General features: G+C 47.8%; 2 protein-coding genes across 9 annotated transcripts in view; one reads left to right on the top strand and one right to left on the bottom strand.

The window, feature by feature from the left end:
* FBXL14 (F-box and leucine rich repeat protein 14) overlaps positions 1-3,263 on the bottom strand; it is a 30,625-nt gene extending 27,362 nt beyond the window's left edge. For 2 of the 8 annotated variants that reach the window (XM_058442584.1, XM_032159287.2), the window contains exon 1: positions 1,264-3,262. In XM_058442584.1, the coding sequence (XP_058298567.1) occupies positions 1,264-2,462 (1,199 nt within the window). In that variant the 5' untranslated portion in view covers positions 2,463-3,262. Of the gene's footprint in view, positions 1-1,263 lie in introns of all 8 variants that reach the window. The other 6 variants (XM_058442583.1, XM_058442582.1, XM_058442586.1 and 3 more) reach the window with 5 other exon arrangements.
* The window catches only part of WNT5B (Wnt family member 5B), a 123,749-nt gene that overhangs the window by 67,529 nt on the left and 40,173 nt on the right, over positions 1-16,047 (top strand). The window lies entirely within an intron of this gene.

Genomic DNA, 16,047 nt, shown 5'->3' on the forward strand with positions numbered 1-16,047 from the left:
TTAAAGCCACAAGTCCCAACCCCCACCAAAATAAAGAAAGTCATCTATTCCTCCATTTAGAAACAGAATTTTTTAAAACCCACAAACTCCCATTTTGTTAATAGAACAGAGATAAGACATGAGCTTCATCACAGCCCCAGGGGCTCTGCAGGCCAGCTCTGCTCCTGCTTCCCACAGGAAGCCGCACTGTGTGACCTTTTTGGGGGGCAACTTGGAAGAGGGTGAGGGTAGGGCAGAATTTGCATATATAATCATCATTTTCAAGACACAATCTGCATCTCAAACAGAAACAACGGTTCTACTCTCATTGCTCCCATATATTTGTGCTATAAATTAAGATTTAGAAACAGGTCCTCAAATCCCAATGAACACGGAGAAAAAGGAAATTATAACCAGAATGTGGAAGTGGGGCACACTGGACGGATGGAGGCTGGGAAGAAGCCAACATAAAAAGACGGACAAACCCAAGGGCATCTTTCCAGTCTAGGCACAAACATGTTTCGTCTCAAAATATCTCTCTTGTAGAATTCCAGGGCTTCAGAAAAAAAGTAAACTAAAACGAGGTAGCCAGACATATATATGTGTATATATATATATATAATTTATATATATATAATATATAGAATATATTCAGCAGAAAAAAAGGACCATGATTTCAAATTTTTTCCAAAAAAACATTTTTAAAGAGGAAAGAAGATTAAGAAAATGAAATGAGCATGAATAGCAGAGTACTGTAAGAGGAGGAGTGATGAGAAGAGACTGGGATTAGTTACAAAGTGGAAGAAGGGTGAAAAGGCCTTTGTAGCTGGGTTTGCTTTTTACACGTTTCAAAATAAAAACCAGATCACAGTATTCAAATGAAAGCTGAAGTGAAGGCAGACATTTTCCTCAACTCCCCAGGGTTGAAAAGACCAGTCACTCCCCACCCCCATTTCCAGTCACAGCAGTGGGGATACAGTAGCTGAATCAGTCCTCCACCCCCTGCAGGGGAGTGGGTGGGTAAGCAGCAGAGTCCATCTCTCCATCCGCGGGGAAAAGGAGCTGGGAGTAGGGTAGGGTAGGAACCCCAGCTGCAAAGAGAATGGGCTGGAAGCCGGGAGGGGGCTGGAGGAGGGAGGAGAAGACGAGCCTGGGGCTTCTGTCATAGCCCCATCTCATCCGCTGTCATGATCTGTGCATAAGTGTGCGTGTGAGTGTGTGGGGGCGGTAGTAATGGGAGGATGAACAGGGCGGGACAAGGGGAGCTGGTGCTGCCGCCCTCACCTGACCTTCTCACTGTCCGTCATCTGCCAGAGTCCCAGGTTGAGTACCTTGAGGCAGGGCAGCTGCGTGATGCGCTCCAGGCCGCGCTTGGTGATTCGGGTGCAGCCGTACAGGTCTATGCCGGTGAGCTGGCTCAGGTGCTCAGCGATCAGCTCCAGGCCCTTGTCCGTGATGCGCACACACTGTCCAATGTTGAGCGTGCGCAGCCCGTGCATCTGCCGCACCATGCGGTTGATGCCATCATCACTGATGTGGCAGGAGCAGAGGGAGAGAGACTTGAGGCCATCCAGCCCCTGCGCTATGTAAGCCAGACTCTGGTCTCCCACCTTGTCACAGAACGACACATCCAGCCCCGAGAGGCGCAGGCTGCCCATGGCCAGATGCATGATGCCCGTGTCACTGATGTTGTCACAGGAGCGCAGGTTGAGGCTGCGCAGGCTGCCCATGTGCGACAGGTGCAGGAGGCCAGCGTCCGAGATGCCCCCACAGAAGCTGAGGTTGAGGAGCCTCAGGCCCGTCAGCCCTCGGGAGATGTGCTTTAGAGAAAGATCTGTGAGCTTCTGGCAGTCCTGCAGCGTGAGCTGCTCCAGGCCCAGGCAGCCCTCCGCCGCGCTGCGCGTCATGCCGGCCAGGTGCCCGATGCCCACATCCGAAAGGTGGCGGCAGCTGCGGAGGTTAAGGCTCTTGAGGCGCTGCAGACCCCAGGCGATGAGCAGAAGGCCAGTGTTGGTGATGTTGCTGCAACCCCCCAGCTCCAGCACCTCCAGGCCCTTGAGGTACTGGGCTATGCGGCCCAGGCTGCTGTCAGTGATCTGCTTGCAGAGGCTCAGGTTGAGAGCGCGCAGGGAGCCGATCTCCTGCACAAACGCGTGGCCCAGCCCGTTGTCGGTGAGGTTGTAGCAGCCGCTGAGGTTGAGGCTCTCGATGTTGGCCATGCCCTGGATCACGTAGCTGAGGCTGCGGCGGAGGCTCAGGATCTGCACCCGGCGGATGCCCCGGGCCTGCAGGCTGGGGAACAGCGACGGGTTGGCCCGGCGCAGGTGCAGCTTGGCCTCCACCCCCCGCCACACCGACTTGTGGTAGGCGGCGTCCCGCCAGGCCGTGCACACCTGCGCCGCGCGCCCCTTGTCCCGGACGTCCAGGTAGCCGAAGATCATGGCCAGCAGCTCCGGGAACAGGCATGAGATGTGGGTCTCCATCTTCCTCCTCCCCCCTCCGCGGCGCTGGGGGGAGGAGGCGCGGGCCCCGCCGCTCCGGCCTCGGGCAGGCGACGAGAGCGCTTCTCCCCAGCCGCCGCCGCCGCCGCCGCCGCCGCCTCGGGCCCAACGGCCGGCCCCTCCCCGCCTTCCGGCTCCGGCCGCCGCCGCCGCTCCTCCTCCTGGTCCGTCCGTCCTTCCTTCCTGCCGGCTGCGCCTCCGGCCCGGCCCTCCCCCGCCCCGGGCTCCGCACGGCGCTCACATCCCGGGCGGGGAAGGCGCCTCGCTCTCGCTCCCGGAGGCCGGCCGCCGCCTCGGCTCTACCCACGCCGCGCCCGGGCCGCGCTGCTCCGCCCGCGCCGCCGCGCCCACGCCCCCTGCCGCATCCTCCGCCTCCTGCCGCCGCCGCTGCTCCGCGGGCCGGCGGGCGGCGAGGGGGCCCCGGGGGCCGGGCGCACGGGCTCCGGGCGCGGAGGAGGCTTCCTGCTGCCTTTGTCTCTCGCCCGCTTTTCAAACCTCCCAGCCCCGGGCCGCCCGCACTCCGCCGCCCAGGCGGGGGGACCAGGAGGCCAATCCCGGCCGGCGGCGTGCGTTCCTTCTCCCCCGCCGTCCGCGGCCACTTGGGAGCTGCCGGCCCCCGCACCAAGGACGCCGCGGCCGTCCGGCCGGAGCGCGGCTCGGCGCAGACCCCGGGCGAGCAGGCGGGCCTCGCGTTTGGTAGCGCCCGGGCCGGCCCCGGCTCCGCCGCCCTGCAGCGCGTCCCCTCCGCCGCTGCCGCTCCCCCGCGCCCGCGCAATGGTACGGGCCTGCGCTGCCGGAACTGTGGAGCCGTTGCCCTGGAAACCGAGTTCGGCCTGGTCCCATGGCCCCTGATTTTTAACCCTGTGGGCGCCATGGGGGAGCGGCAGCTGTCAGCAGAGCGCCTCCCCGCCCGGCTTCTTTTCACCCCGTAGCCCGTTAGTGAGCCGATCGCTCTCTGGGCCACGCCCCAGCCCTGTTCCTTCTTTTTCTTTGCTGTTGAAGTCTGCGCAGCCCCTTCCCACAGTTTACTCCTACAATCCCTGGCCCTTACTTCACACCCCTCTCCCCTGATTATCCCTGCGAGAGCCTCCTCCTATAGCAGTGCTCAATAATCATCACCCCAACCCGCCTCTTCTTACTGCCCCTAATGCCCCTTAACACGTCTCATCATCACACCCCCTGCTCCCCCGGTCGGGGCTGTTTACTACGACTCCTTTCTCTCCAGTCTTGTGTCTCAAATTGGAGAGAAACTCGGCTTTACTCATCTTAAACAATGACCCCCTCCAGTCGGTGTTCTAGAAATTTCTAGAATTATCCATGACTACTTCCTTCTAGCATCTTCTGATGGTTTCCAGACACGCTGTGTGTGTTTCCCTCGGTACTTGATACATCAAAACTTCCCTCTACTTATGCACGCTGCTGCGCCACCAATGCCCTCAGCCCGCTTTGCTTAGAGGGGAACAGCCTTCCCTAAGCCTTGTTTTAGGAGCTTTCTCCTTGTCATCAGCCTTAGACTATCAGTTGTATGGCTCAGTTGTACTGATATATTCGTATATGCCGAATCCAATTTACTTTTTGATTAAAATGGAATGACAATTAAACTTGGTTTAAGACAATCCAGTCGTGTCTTTTGGTTTATCAACTGTTTTATGGAAACAGGGCACAATTCCATTCTAGGATGTAGCCCCTGGGTCCTAAATGTCCGTACTAAGGATAGAATTTCAGAAGTTTCATTTTAACTATCACCAAACCAAGAATTTTTGGATCAGAGAAAATGATCCTCTGTATTTTAATGTATGGATCCACACAACTAGATACAAGACAAGCGGATTTATCAGAAAGGGAAAATGGTTTCACTGATTGTTTGAGGACCTGAACAAGATTCGGAAGGGGTTCCATATTCAGTGTAGGAGAGTAACTTTTGCCCAAGCAACCAATATTAGACCAAATACATACAGATTCAGTAATAGGCATAATACACCTTTTACACCCCTACCACTCCTCTTTCCGAAATCAGGAAATGCAGAAGCAAAAATTCTCGCCAGCTTGTTACCTCACCCACATTACACGCAGTGTGAAGCCCATAGATTTTTATAACCTTCCTGAAAAAATAGACTGTACTGTTAGTCATCCAGTACATCCAGATGCACGGTGGCAGTAAGTGTCACGATTCTGGGGTATGCCTGGGCTTCACTCTTCTCCTGGGGGTTATCTAGGCTTTTATTCTTCTCAGTCACTTCTGCCTAAACTTTTGCCTTAAATTCTGCGTGAAAGTCACTTTTTGGTTGTTCTGTGCACCTAGATGTGTTTGGGTTGTTGTCAAGGCCTTAATCCAAAGCACCTCAGTGTAACTTAATCCTGCTTAATAAAAACCAGAGTACCCCACACATTTGGGGGGAATTTTAGACAACGGGCCTGACCAGCCTCGGACTAAGAAGGAGCCTAATGGTTTTCCTTCTCTAGAAAGGCCTTTGTTCTCAAATCTGAAGAGTCATTCGGAGGTGTCTGGAAGCATTTTCACTAGAAGTTGGCCGTCTGGTCCTCGTTCTAGCAACAGTTTTTCTTGCTCGAATTCTAGAATCTTATTAACACAGAACCTTTTATTTAAGGCACTCAAGTATATATTATAAGGATTTTCAGCAATATGACTGTTTTCACCTTCAATAAATAGGAAAATATAGCATCAAGAAGCATCACAGAAAAAGCATTCCTGGGGAAAAGGAACTAGGGCATAGAATGAGCCCTATGCAGAATCTGAACACCTGGTGACTTTATGCTACTGAAGAAACGACTCTCGTTTCTGGGTCTCGGTTTCTTGTGTAACACCAGGGTGATTCAGGGACCTTTCCAGTGGGAACACTCTGTGAGGCCAAGAGCCTAGCATACTGTCGTCTCCTTAGCCCATGGAGTTAGACATTGTTCCTAATGCAGGCTCCAGATATTAAGAATAACTTCAAATACAGTAACTTCTTGGGACTTTTGGGTTATGCTCAGACTTAGGACACAAAAATATATGGAGAGTGTGTATAGACAGGAGACTCTGATTGTCTGGCAAAGATGTATACCAGTGTGGAAAATCCCGTGGCTTGCTCTTCATATTTTTAAAACTGGTTGAGATTTTTGTGTATGATTTAACAAGTTGCAACCAGAGGTTTTTTTCTGAATGAACTATAGCCTATTTAAAAGCAGAAATGATAGCCTTGTGTAAGGAGTGTCTCCAAAGCCTTACCAAGAATTTTTTTTTTTAATTCTAGATTTTTCAGATGGAATGTGCTTTTCACCTGGGTAGGGTGGGAAAGTTGAGAGGCCCAATCCAAAGATCAGGCTTACCTAAGGATTCATACTTTCTCCTTCAGAAGGGGAAGACCTGGCCGGAAAGATCAGAAGAGCTCTGTAGCTTTTAACTCCTCATTCAAGTATACATATATCTCTCCAAAAATAGTGGCCCAGAGTCTAGTTTATGGGTTGGGTCAAAGGAGTTAAAATAGGCTGGGCAAAGTGGCTCATGCCTCTAATCCCAGCATTTTGGGAGGCCGAGGCGGGATGATCACTTGAGGCCAGGAGTTCGAGACCAGCCTGGCCAACATGGTGAAACCCCGTCTCTACTAAAAAAAAAATACAAAAATATTAGCCGGGAATGGTGGCACATGCCTGTAATCCCAGCTACTCAGGAGGCTGAGGCATGAGAATCGCATGAACCCAGGAGACAGAGGTTGCAGTGAGCTGGTACTGTGCCACCGCACTCCAGCCTGGGCGACAGAGCAAGAGACCTTGTCAAAAAAAAAAAAAGTTAAAATATTTTGTGTCTATTTTCCTTGAACTCTAGTATGTCTATGGCACAATGCCTGCTATGTAGTAGACATTTTGTCAATGTTGAACTGAAGCGAATGAGATGGATAATATAAATAATAATCTCTTTATGAAAGACTTCATACATATCGAAACTTCTTCGAGAGTTCTGGGCAGCCATTGGTAATCTGAGGTTTATAATAAAATGCTGCCTTTCCAACTTCAAGGTTTCTTGAGAGTAACATTCATTCTATTGCTAAGTATTTCTAAGTAGGAGAGCATCTCTCTCTTGACGCTTCTTCATGACAGAATATTAAAGATAAGAGAGGGTGAGGATTTGATTCACTGATTGCAAATAAAAGATTTAAGCAGAAACAACAACCAAAAAAAGCCCTATTTAAAAATGGGCAAAGGATTTAAATAGACATTTCTCCAAAGAAGATACACAAATGACCCACAGCACATGAAAAGATGCTCAACATCATTAGTCATTAGGGAAATGCAAATGAAAGCCACAGTAAGATACCACCTCATGTCCATAAGGGTGGCTACTATTAATAAAACAGAAAATCACAAGTATAGGTAAGGATCTGGAGATAGTAGAATCCTAGTGCACTGTGGGTGAGAATGTAAAGTTGTGGGCCAGGCACGGTGGCTCACACCTGTAATTCCAGCACTTTGGGAGGCTGAAGCAGGAGGATTGCTTGAGCCCAGGAGTTCAAGATCAGCCTGGGCAACAGAGCAAGACCCCATCTCTATTATAAAAAATTGTGCAGCTGCTATGGAAAATGGTATGGCCATTTCTCAAAAAATTAAAAATAGAGCTACCATACGATTCAGCAATTCTGTTTCTAGGTATATACCTAAAAGAATTGAAATCAGGGGCTCGAAGAGCTATTTGTACATCCATGTTCATAGTAACGTTATTCATAATACCAAAAGTTAAAAGCAACCCGAATGTCCATTGACGAATGCATAAACAAATTGTGGTATATACTCACAAGGGAATATTATTCAGCCTTGAAAAGGAAGGAGATTCTGACACGTAGTACGACATGGATGAACCTTAAGGACATTGGGCTAAGTTAGTAAGCCAGTCACAAAAGGACAAATACTGTACAATTCCACTTATATGAGGTATCTAGAGTAGTCAAAATTATAGAAACAGAAAAAATAATCATTGCTAGGGGCTGGGGAGAGGGTTGATGCGGAATGGGGAGTTGTTTAATGGGTATAGAGTTTCAGTTTTACAAGATGGAAAAGTTCTGAAAATTGGTTGCACAATAATGTGAATATACCTAACACTACTGAGCTGTGCACTTAAAAATGGCCGGGCGCGGTGACTCACGCCTATAATCCCAGCACTTTGGGAGGCTGAGGAGGTCAGACCACCTGAGGTCAGGAGTTCAAGACCAGCTTGACCAACATGGAGAAACCTCATCTCTACTAAAAATACAAAATTAGCCAGGCGTGGTGGCGTCTGCCTGTAATCCCAGCTACTCAGGAGGCTGAGGCAGGAGAATCACTTAAACCCGGGAGGTGGAGGTTGCAGTGAGCCGAGATCGTGCCACTGCGCTCCAGCCTGGGCAATAAGAGCAAAACTTCGTCTAAAAAAAGCAAAAACAAAAAAAAATGGTTAAGATGACAAATTTTATGTTATGTGTACTTTACAATTAAAAATTTTAAAAAGATTTTAGCAGGACAAACATTTTGCAATAAAGAGAGAAAAAAAGAGAGAAAAATAGGTGAAAAGTATTCTCACATCAACAGATTGCCAGGAACCTCCTGAGATATTTGAGATGTTCCCCCAAATTATTAGCTTGCTGTATCTTGTAAATGTAGGCTTAGGATCATCTTTATCCACTACCGTAAAAATAAGGGCTTGTGATCTGGGTAGCCAGAGCCTTCCCGTGAGGGTGAATGTGGGTTCACTGGAAAACACGTGGAGATGAAAGGGGGTGCTGTGCTATTACTATTCACTCCGGATGGATGGTCACGCCCTTTTACTCTTGAAATGGGGTTGCCATTTGCAATTCGTTATTTGCAGCTTTTGAGTTTTAACTATAATAGGTGTTTTTGTAGTTTCAGGCACCCAACCAAAGAATTAGAAATACAGTAACAGAATAATCTCAGATATCAGGTATTGTTTGCTCAATGTTGACAAACACCTTAGGTACTTGTTACAAAACAGGTAGATAGAACGACTCTAGAAAAATAAAATGTGTTCTAAATGTAGCCATTTCCAGGTCACTGAACACTTAGAAAGATGGGTTTTCAATTTATTCAATCATTCAGGCTGGGCGGGGTGGCTGTAATCCCAGCACTCTGGGAGGCCAGGGTGGGAGGATTGCTTGATTCCAAGAGTTTGAGACCAGCCTAGGCAACATAGCAAGGTCCATTTCTACAAAAAATAAAAATAAAAATAATTAGCCAGGCGTGATGGCATGCACCTGTAGTCCCAGCTAGTCAGGAGGCTGAGGCAAGCGGGAAGACCGCTGGGCCAGGAGGTCAAGGCTGCAGTGAACTGTGCTTGCCCCCCTGCACTCCAGCTTGGGTGACAGAGCCAGACCATCTCTCAAGAAAAAAAATTCAGGAAAATATTAATACAAATTGTATACATTGCTCTGTGCTATGAAATAAACAAAGATGTAGAAGATTATGTTTTTGCCTTTAAGAACTTGGGGTCCAGCAGGTGAGCTAGAAAACACCTGTGACAGTGACAGTATTTGTTAGTGTTGTAAGTGCCAGCAGAGTGATAGAAATAAAGTTCTCAGTTTGGAGGATCCATAGTGAAACCTAGAATTTGAATAGGTGTTGATGGGAAGAACGTCATTACATTATAGTGGAAATTTTTTTAGAGAATAGGCTGAAGTTTTACATTGTTTAGAAAAAAATAAGAACATTACAATAGCAACCATGTATTGTCATACATTGTTATGGATCTTCCATATTGAGGCATCAGTTAATCCAAAAAATCTAAAAAATCACTTTCCCAAAGAATTCTTAGCTTTTATTTTTCCCAAGAATAAGACATCTGGAAAAAAAAAAAAAAAAGAATAAGCGATCTGGCTGGGCACGGTGGATCATTCCCATAATCCCAGCATTTGGGGAGGCTGAGGTGGGAGGATCACTTGAGCCCGAGAGTTCAAGATCAGCCTGGGCAACACAGGGAGACCCTATCCCTACAAAATTAAATTTAAAAAATTGGCCAGACACAGTGGTGCGCACCTGTAGTCCCAGCAATTCACGAGGCTGAGGTAGGAGGACGGTTTGAGCCCAGGAGGTCGAGGCTGCATGAGCCGTGATCACACCAGTGCACTCCAGCCTGGGTAACAGAGAGAGAGAGGAGAGAGAGAAAACAGAGAAATCTTTATTTTAACTCTTATGTATCTGGAACTGGAATTCAGTATCTGAAGTCAGAAAATTTTAATTCATGGTCTGGACTTTGCAACTGTTTTTACAACCGAGATTGCCTCAAAAAAAAATTTTTGTTTTAGTCAGCTCTCCCCTCATGTGCCCCATTCTTCTCTCTAACAATAGAACCAGACAAGGATGGAAAAAGAGAGGAGTTCAGGATGTCCTGCCTGCGGCGTCCATGTGTGACTCTCCCCTACGTGCCCGTGCCTTCTGTTCCCATTTCCCGTGAGCTGCGTTCACACCACACTTGGAGTCTGAAGCTGTGTGTTTGAATCCTTGCCCTCCCACTGTAGTCTGTTGCATGACCTGTGGCAAAGTCACTCAATTCTTTGAGCTTCAATTTCCTCATCTATAAAACGAAAGTGATGGCTGTTCACAGAGCTGTGGTGAGATTCGTTAAGAAAACGTCCACGAGAAAGGAAAAGCCTAGTGCATACCTGGCACATAGTAGGGACCTAGTAAATGCTGTTTTTGTTTTTTTCTTTTATAAAGATGCACTTTGAAAAAGAAAAAAAAAACCCATACAGATGTGCCTCAAAATTATACAGATGTACATTTGCCGACAGTTAAACTTTTTTTAAACTTTAGTTCCTGTTTTAAAGAAATGTACAGGTTCGAAGCTGGGCGCAGTGGCTCACGCCTGTAATCCCAGCACTTTGGGAGGCCGAGGCAGGCAAATCACAAGGTCAGGAGTTCGAGACCAGCCTGGCTAACTTGGTGAAACCCCGTCTCTACTAAAAATACAAAAAATTAGCCGGGCGTAGTGGTGGGTGCCTGTAATCTCAGCTACTCGGGAGGCTGAGGCAGGAGAATAGCTTGAACCTGGGATGTAGAGGTTGCAGTGAGCGAGATCACTCCACTGCACTCCAGCCTGGGCAACAGAGGGGAACCCCCTTCCAAAAAAAAAAAAAAAAAAAGAAAGAAATGTACAGGTTCAAGGACTGGAAACATAACAAAAGTGTAGGCACATAAGAGAATGATCTTTCAGGTAGAGCCAGCTGTCTGCTTGCACCTTGTCTTCTCCTCTGTAAGTCAGGAAGGGCAGCATGTTCCATTCACCCGCAAAGAAATAGCCAGAACTCCTCTTCTGCCATTCATCCATCCGTCCTGTGGCCTTGGACCTATGGTTTCACTACCAACTCTTACTCTTTCTTTTTTTGAGACAGAGTCTCACCTTGTCGCCCAGGCTGGAGTACAGTGGCACGATCTCGGCTCACTGCAACCTCCACCTCCCGGGTTCAAGTGATTCTTCTGCCTCAGCCTCCCGAGTAGCTGGGATTACAGGCACCTGCCACCACGCCTGGCTGACTTTTGTATTATTAGTAGAGATGGGGTTTCACCATGTTGGCCAGGCTGGTCTTGAACTCCTGACCCCAGGTGACCCACCCGTCTCAGCCTGCCAAAGTGCTGGGATTGTAGGCATGAGTCATTACACCTGACCCAACTGTTACTCTTTCTTTTGCTTAGAGCGGTGGTTCTGCAGCTTGACTGGGCATCAGAATAAACTTGAGGGCTTCCTGATGCAGGATATCTGGGGAGAGGCCTGAGAATTTGCACCTCTCACATTGCTGTCAGCATCACCTGGGAACTGGGCATCACAGAACTGAGAATCACTGGTAGAACCTCCTAGGACCCATCTTTTTTTTTCCTTCTTCAAAACTTTTGTTAAATTATACTTCTTAAAAGCTCTCTCTTTTTTGGCAAAATAAAAATAATATAGGAAAAAACTATAGTCCCCCGCCCCCCTCCGTCTTCTGTCTTTTAGATCATCAGCTCCTCTGCTACAAAGGTGGAAATTTTCTCCAGTGATATGGTGCAAAGAACTTAGGTTTTACCGTCAGATGAATTCTAGGATAAAATCTTGACTCTGTCACTTACTAGCTCTATGGCTTTGGACAAGTTATTTAACCACTAAGAGCCTCAATTGTGTCATCTGTGAGATGGAATTAGTGATTTCCAAATCTTGGGAGTTTTGTGAGGGTTGACTGGGGTAATGTGTGTAACCTCCTAGTAGAGTGACAGACCATAATGAAAACAGCCTAATGTTTACAGAGCATTTATTGAGTAGTAGGCCTTCTTTTAAGGTTTTTACATATATGAACTTCCCTAATTGTCACAACAGCTCATTTTACAACCTATGAAGAGGGTTCATTACTATCTCCGTTTTACAGATGAGGAAAGTACAGCCCAGAGAAGTGACTTGCTCAAGACCAAACAGCTGACCGAACTGGAATTTGAATTCTGTGATCTGGATCTAGAACCCGTATCCCGGCCACCATGCTTTGCTGTGTTAACAATATAAGTTTAGCAGTCCGCCTTGCTAGGATGCAGTTATTCTATGATGCCACATAAAGAGAGGTCCGTGACACAGACAGATAAATGCCACATGTTCTCACTCATGTGTGGGAGCTAAAAACAACTGAGCTCACAGAAATAGAAGTAGGGGTGAGGCACTGTGGCTCATGTCTGTAATCCTAGCACTTTGGGAGGCTGAGGCGGGTGGATCACTCGAGGTCAGGAGTTCGAGACCAGCCTGGGCAACATGTGGAGACCCCCCATCTCTACAAAAATACAAAAAATTAGCCTGGCATTGTGGTACGCACCAGGGATCCCAGCTACTCTGGAGGCTAAGATGGGGAGATTGCTTGAGCCCAGGAGGTTGAGGCTGCAGTGAGCTATGATCACACCACTGCACTCCAGCCTGGGTGACAGAGGGAGACCCTGTCTGAAAGAAGGAAAGAGGCTGGAAAGTGCAGCAGGGAGGGGAGGACAGGAATAGGATGGTTAATGGATGTAAAATTACAGCTAGACAGGAGGAATAAGTTCTAGTGTTGTAAAGCACTGTAGGGCGAATATAGTTAACAATTTATTTTATTTGTTCAAAAGCTAGAAGAGAGGATTTTCAGTGTTCCCCACACAAAGAAATGGTTTTTGAGGTGATGGATATGCTGATTACCCCGATTGGATCCATTACACATAGCATACATGGATAGAAATAGCACTCTGTGCTCTATAAATGTGTACAATTTTTACATGCCAACTGAAAATAAAAGGAAAAAAAAAAGTTGTGCAAATACGTTTTGAGATCTTTAAGTGCCGTGTAAATGTGTGGTATGTTTTGCTTGTTAGGAGTACTGCTGTCCCATTATGTATTTGAACAACTCCTCATAAAGTACCTTTGGCTTGGGAAAAAAATAGAGTTAACAGGAGTTAACAGTGAGTGTGATATTGACCATACTGTGAGCAGGACCTGGTCACGGTGAGGTGTGGTGATCATGCACCACTCGAAGGCTCTGGTTGGTTTCAAAACACTCGAAGGCTCTGGTTGGTTTGCTAGCCAAAGTAGGTCAGAGTGTGTGTGTGGGGGGGGGGGGGGTGAGTGTGTGTGTGTGAGAGAGAGAATGTGTGTGTGTGGGTGTGTGGGTGTGAGAGAGTGAATGCGTTTGTGTGACAGAGTGTGTGTGTGTGTTTGTGCCTGTGTGAGTGTGTGTACTGCAGGGTAGATATGCTGATATCTGTTTTATGCCTTGAGGCCCACAGCTGGCTGTGGCCTTGCATGACCAGGAATGTGTTTGTGTGTAATTATGTCACCCTCTAGCGGTGACTTCCCTACAAGCCCTTTATCCTTGAAAAGCCCGCTCTGGTGTCGGTGACCTCTCTTCCCAGTGAGAGCCCGGGAGCAGAACTTCAGGGAGATTTTGGCATGGAGGGACAGTGCTGGGAAAAGCGGGGTGTGGCTGGGCATGAAGAGAGTGACAGGGCCTGGGAAGAGTGTAAAGTACAACCAGGACTAATGATTAGTGAAACCCTGCAGAGCAGAAGGGGAAGCAGGCGAGGCACAGCATCTGGAGAGGACAGAAGAGAAGGCGCTCTCAAGGGAGGCTCTTGCATGTCAATTTTCGTCAAGTGCCATTTTATGTTTGTGGGGTGGGATGATTACCGCAGCTAGAGCTCTTTCCAGAATGTCAGTACTGAGGGCCGAAGTGGGCGTGGAGAAGCAGTGTTTTAAAGCAGTTTCAATTCTGTTTTCCAAGGGAAGTAGGCACAGGTTTAGAGACTGCCTAGAGCTGACTAAATTCCAAGCGTTCACCACCGTGGAGTGGACTGCTGACTTGGCAGCTTCTGCCTAGCCTGGGGCTATGTTCTGTCTGCCAGTAAAGGTCATTTTTATCAGGATCCTCATAGGCTTTCGCATGTTGATAAATATTTCAAAAGACAAGGGGGAATCAAGATCAGTCTTACTCAGAGCGGATTTGGAACTCCGCGTTAGGCGGGACGCTGCCGCCCAAGGCCTGACTGAGCCAGAGTGCGAAGGGTACTCCCTTTTTGAAACGGTGCTGGCGCCAGGCCAGGCTTTGCTGGAAAGTCATATCTGGATGAGCCAGAGCATTTACATTTCTTACATAATGTCAGACCCAGAGGAGCTTTAGGGATCAGCGAGGCTACAGAGTTCACAGCCAGGTCCCCTTTTCTGCCAAGAGGATAGGGTTAAAGGTTTAAAAAAAAAACAGCCAGAATCTCAGGGGGCAGAAAAGCAAAGGCTCAGCCTTGCTGGCATTAACTCTTCACACCCCAGAAAAGATGGTTCTGAGATAAAACCACACCTTTATGTCACATGATGCCACTGCCTTCCTGAATCCAGCCATTCCTAAAGAGATCAGTAATGCCAAGCACTGACCTTCTGCCTGTGTGCAGGAAATTAAAGAGGCATGAAAGCCCTGTCCACATTTTCTCTAAAGTTGGAACAGCTTGCCTGGGGCTTCAGACTGAGCTTCAATCTCAAGCTTCAGTGAGATTCTTTGTTGTTTATTTTTTATTTTTAAACTATTTGGCCAGGCGCGGTGGCTCATGCCTGTAATCCCAGCACTTTAGGAGGCCGAGGTAGGCAGATCACTTGAGGTCAGGAGCTCAAGATCAGCCTGGCCAACATGGTGAAGCCCCATCTCTACTAAAAATACAAAAACTAGCCAGTGTGATGGTGTACGCCTGTAATCCCACCTGCTCAGGAGGCTGAAGCAGGAGAATCGCATGAACCTGGGAGGTGGAAGTAGCAGTCAGCTGAGATCGAGCAACTGCACTCCAGCCTGGGCGACAGAGCAAGACTCCGTCTCAAAATAAACAAACAAACTAACTAACTAACTAACTTACTATTGAAGGCCAAAGAGTTCAAGTAACTAACATAAGAAATCAAGTGGCTACTGTTGCAGCCATCAAGAATCCTTTAATGGGCCAGGTGCAGTAGCTCATGCCTGTAATCCCAACACTTTGGGAGGCTGAGGCGGGTGGATTACGAGGTCAGGAGTTCGGGACCATCCTGGCCAACATAGTGAAACCCTGTCTCTACTAAAAATACAAAAAATAGTTGGGTGTGGTGGAGCACACCTGTAATCCTAGCTACTCAGGAGGCTGAGGCAGAATTGCTTGAACTGGGGAGGCGGAGGTTGCAGTGAGCTGAGATCATGCAACTGCACTCCAGCCTGGGTGACAGAGCGAGACTCTGTCTCAGAAAAAGAAAGAAAGAAAAAAAAAAAGAATTCCTTAATTTAACTGGTTCAGGGAACCTAAATGAGAGTTGTCACATAATAGCAAATCTTAGTAACCAGATGACACTCAAAGCAGGTGTAGATATTTAACAAAAGCACTGTGTAGACATTTAATGCCAGTGGTTGCTTTTTGTTTGCTTGCTTTTTGTTTGTTTGTTTGTTTACAAATGAAAATAAGGCATAGAATGAGAAGTCACTTTCTCAGGGTCATGGGAACAATTCAGGTTGAGCGCATCTCTCCTCCGACCTGCCTGCCGAGCGTCTTTGAGTCCCCTCACCCAGGCACACACTCAGGATTGCAGTCATCTGCTATTGTTGCCTTTATTTATTTTGAGATGGAGTCTCGCTCTTGTCACCCAGGCTGGAGTGCAGTGACGCGATCTCGGCTCACTGCAACCTCCGCCTCCTGGGTTCAAGAGATTCTCCTGCCTCAGCCTTCCGAATAGCCGGGACTATAGACATGTGCCACCACGCTCAGCTAATTTTTTTTTTTTTTTTTGTATTTTTAGTAGAGATGGGGTTTCACCATATTGGCCAGGCTGGTCTTGAACTCCTGACTTCAGGTGATCCACCCGTCTCAGCCTCCCAAAGTGCTGGGATTACAGGTACGAGCCACTGCACCTGGCCTGTTGTTGCCTTTTTACTTGATATTTCAATAAATTTGTGAGCAATTGGAATGGTTTCGCTGCAGTACATAAAAGTTTGATCAGTTAGACTGCTATGTGATTAGGATTGCTCAGTGATCTTCCTGCAATAAGGGAGGAAAAGGAGAAATTTCAAATGGAGTGATTATGGATGTCCCCAGGCATGTCAATGGC

This window comes from Hylobates moloch, unplaced genomic scaffold (assembly GCF_009828535.3).
Source record: "Hylobates moloch isolate HMO894 unplaced genomic scaffold, HMol_V3 SCAFFOLD_8, whole genome shotgun sequence".
Taxonomy (NCBI): domain Eukaryota; kingdom Metazoa; phylum Chordata; class Mammalia; order Primates; family Hylobatidae; genus Hylobates; species Hylobates moloch.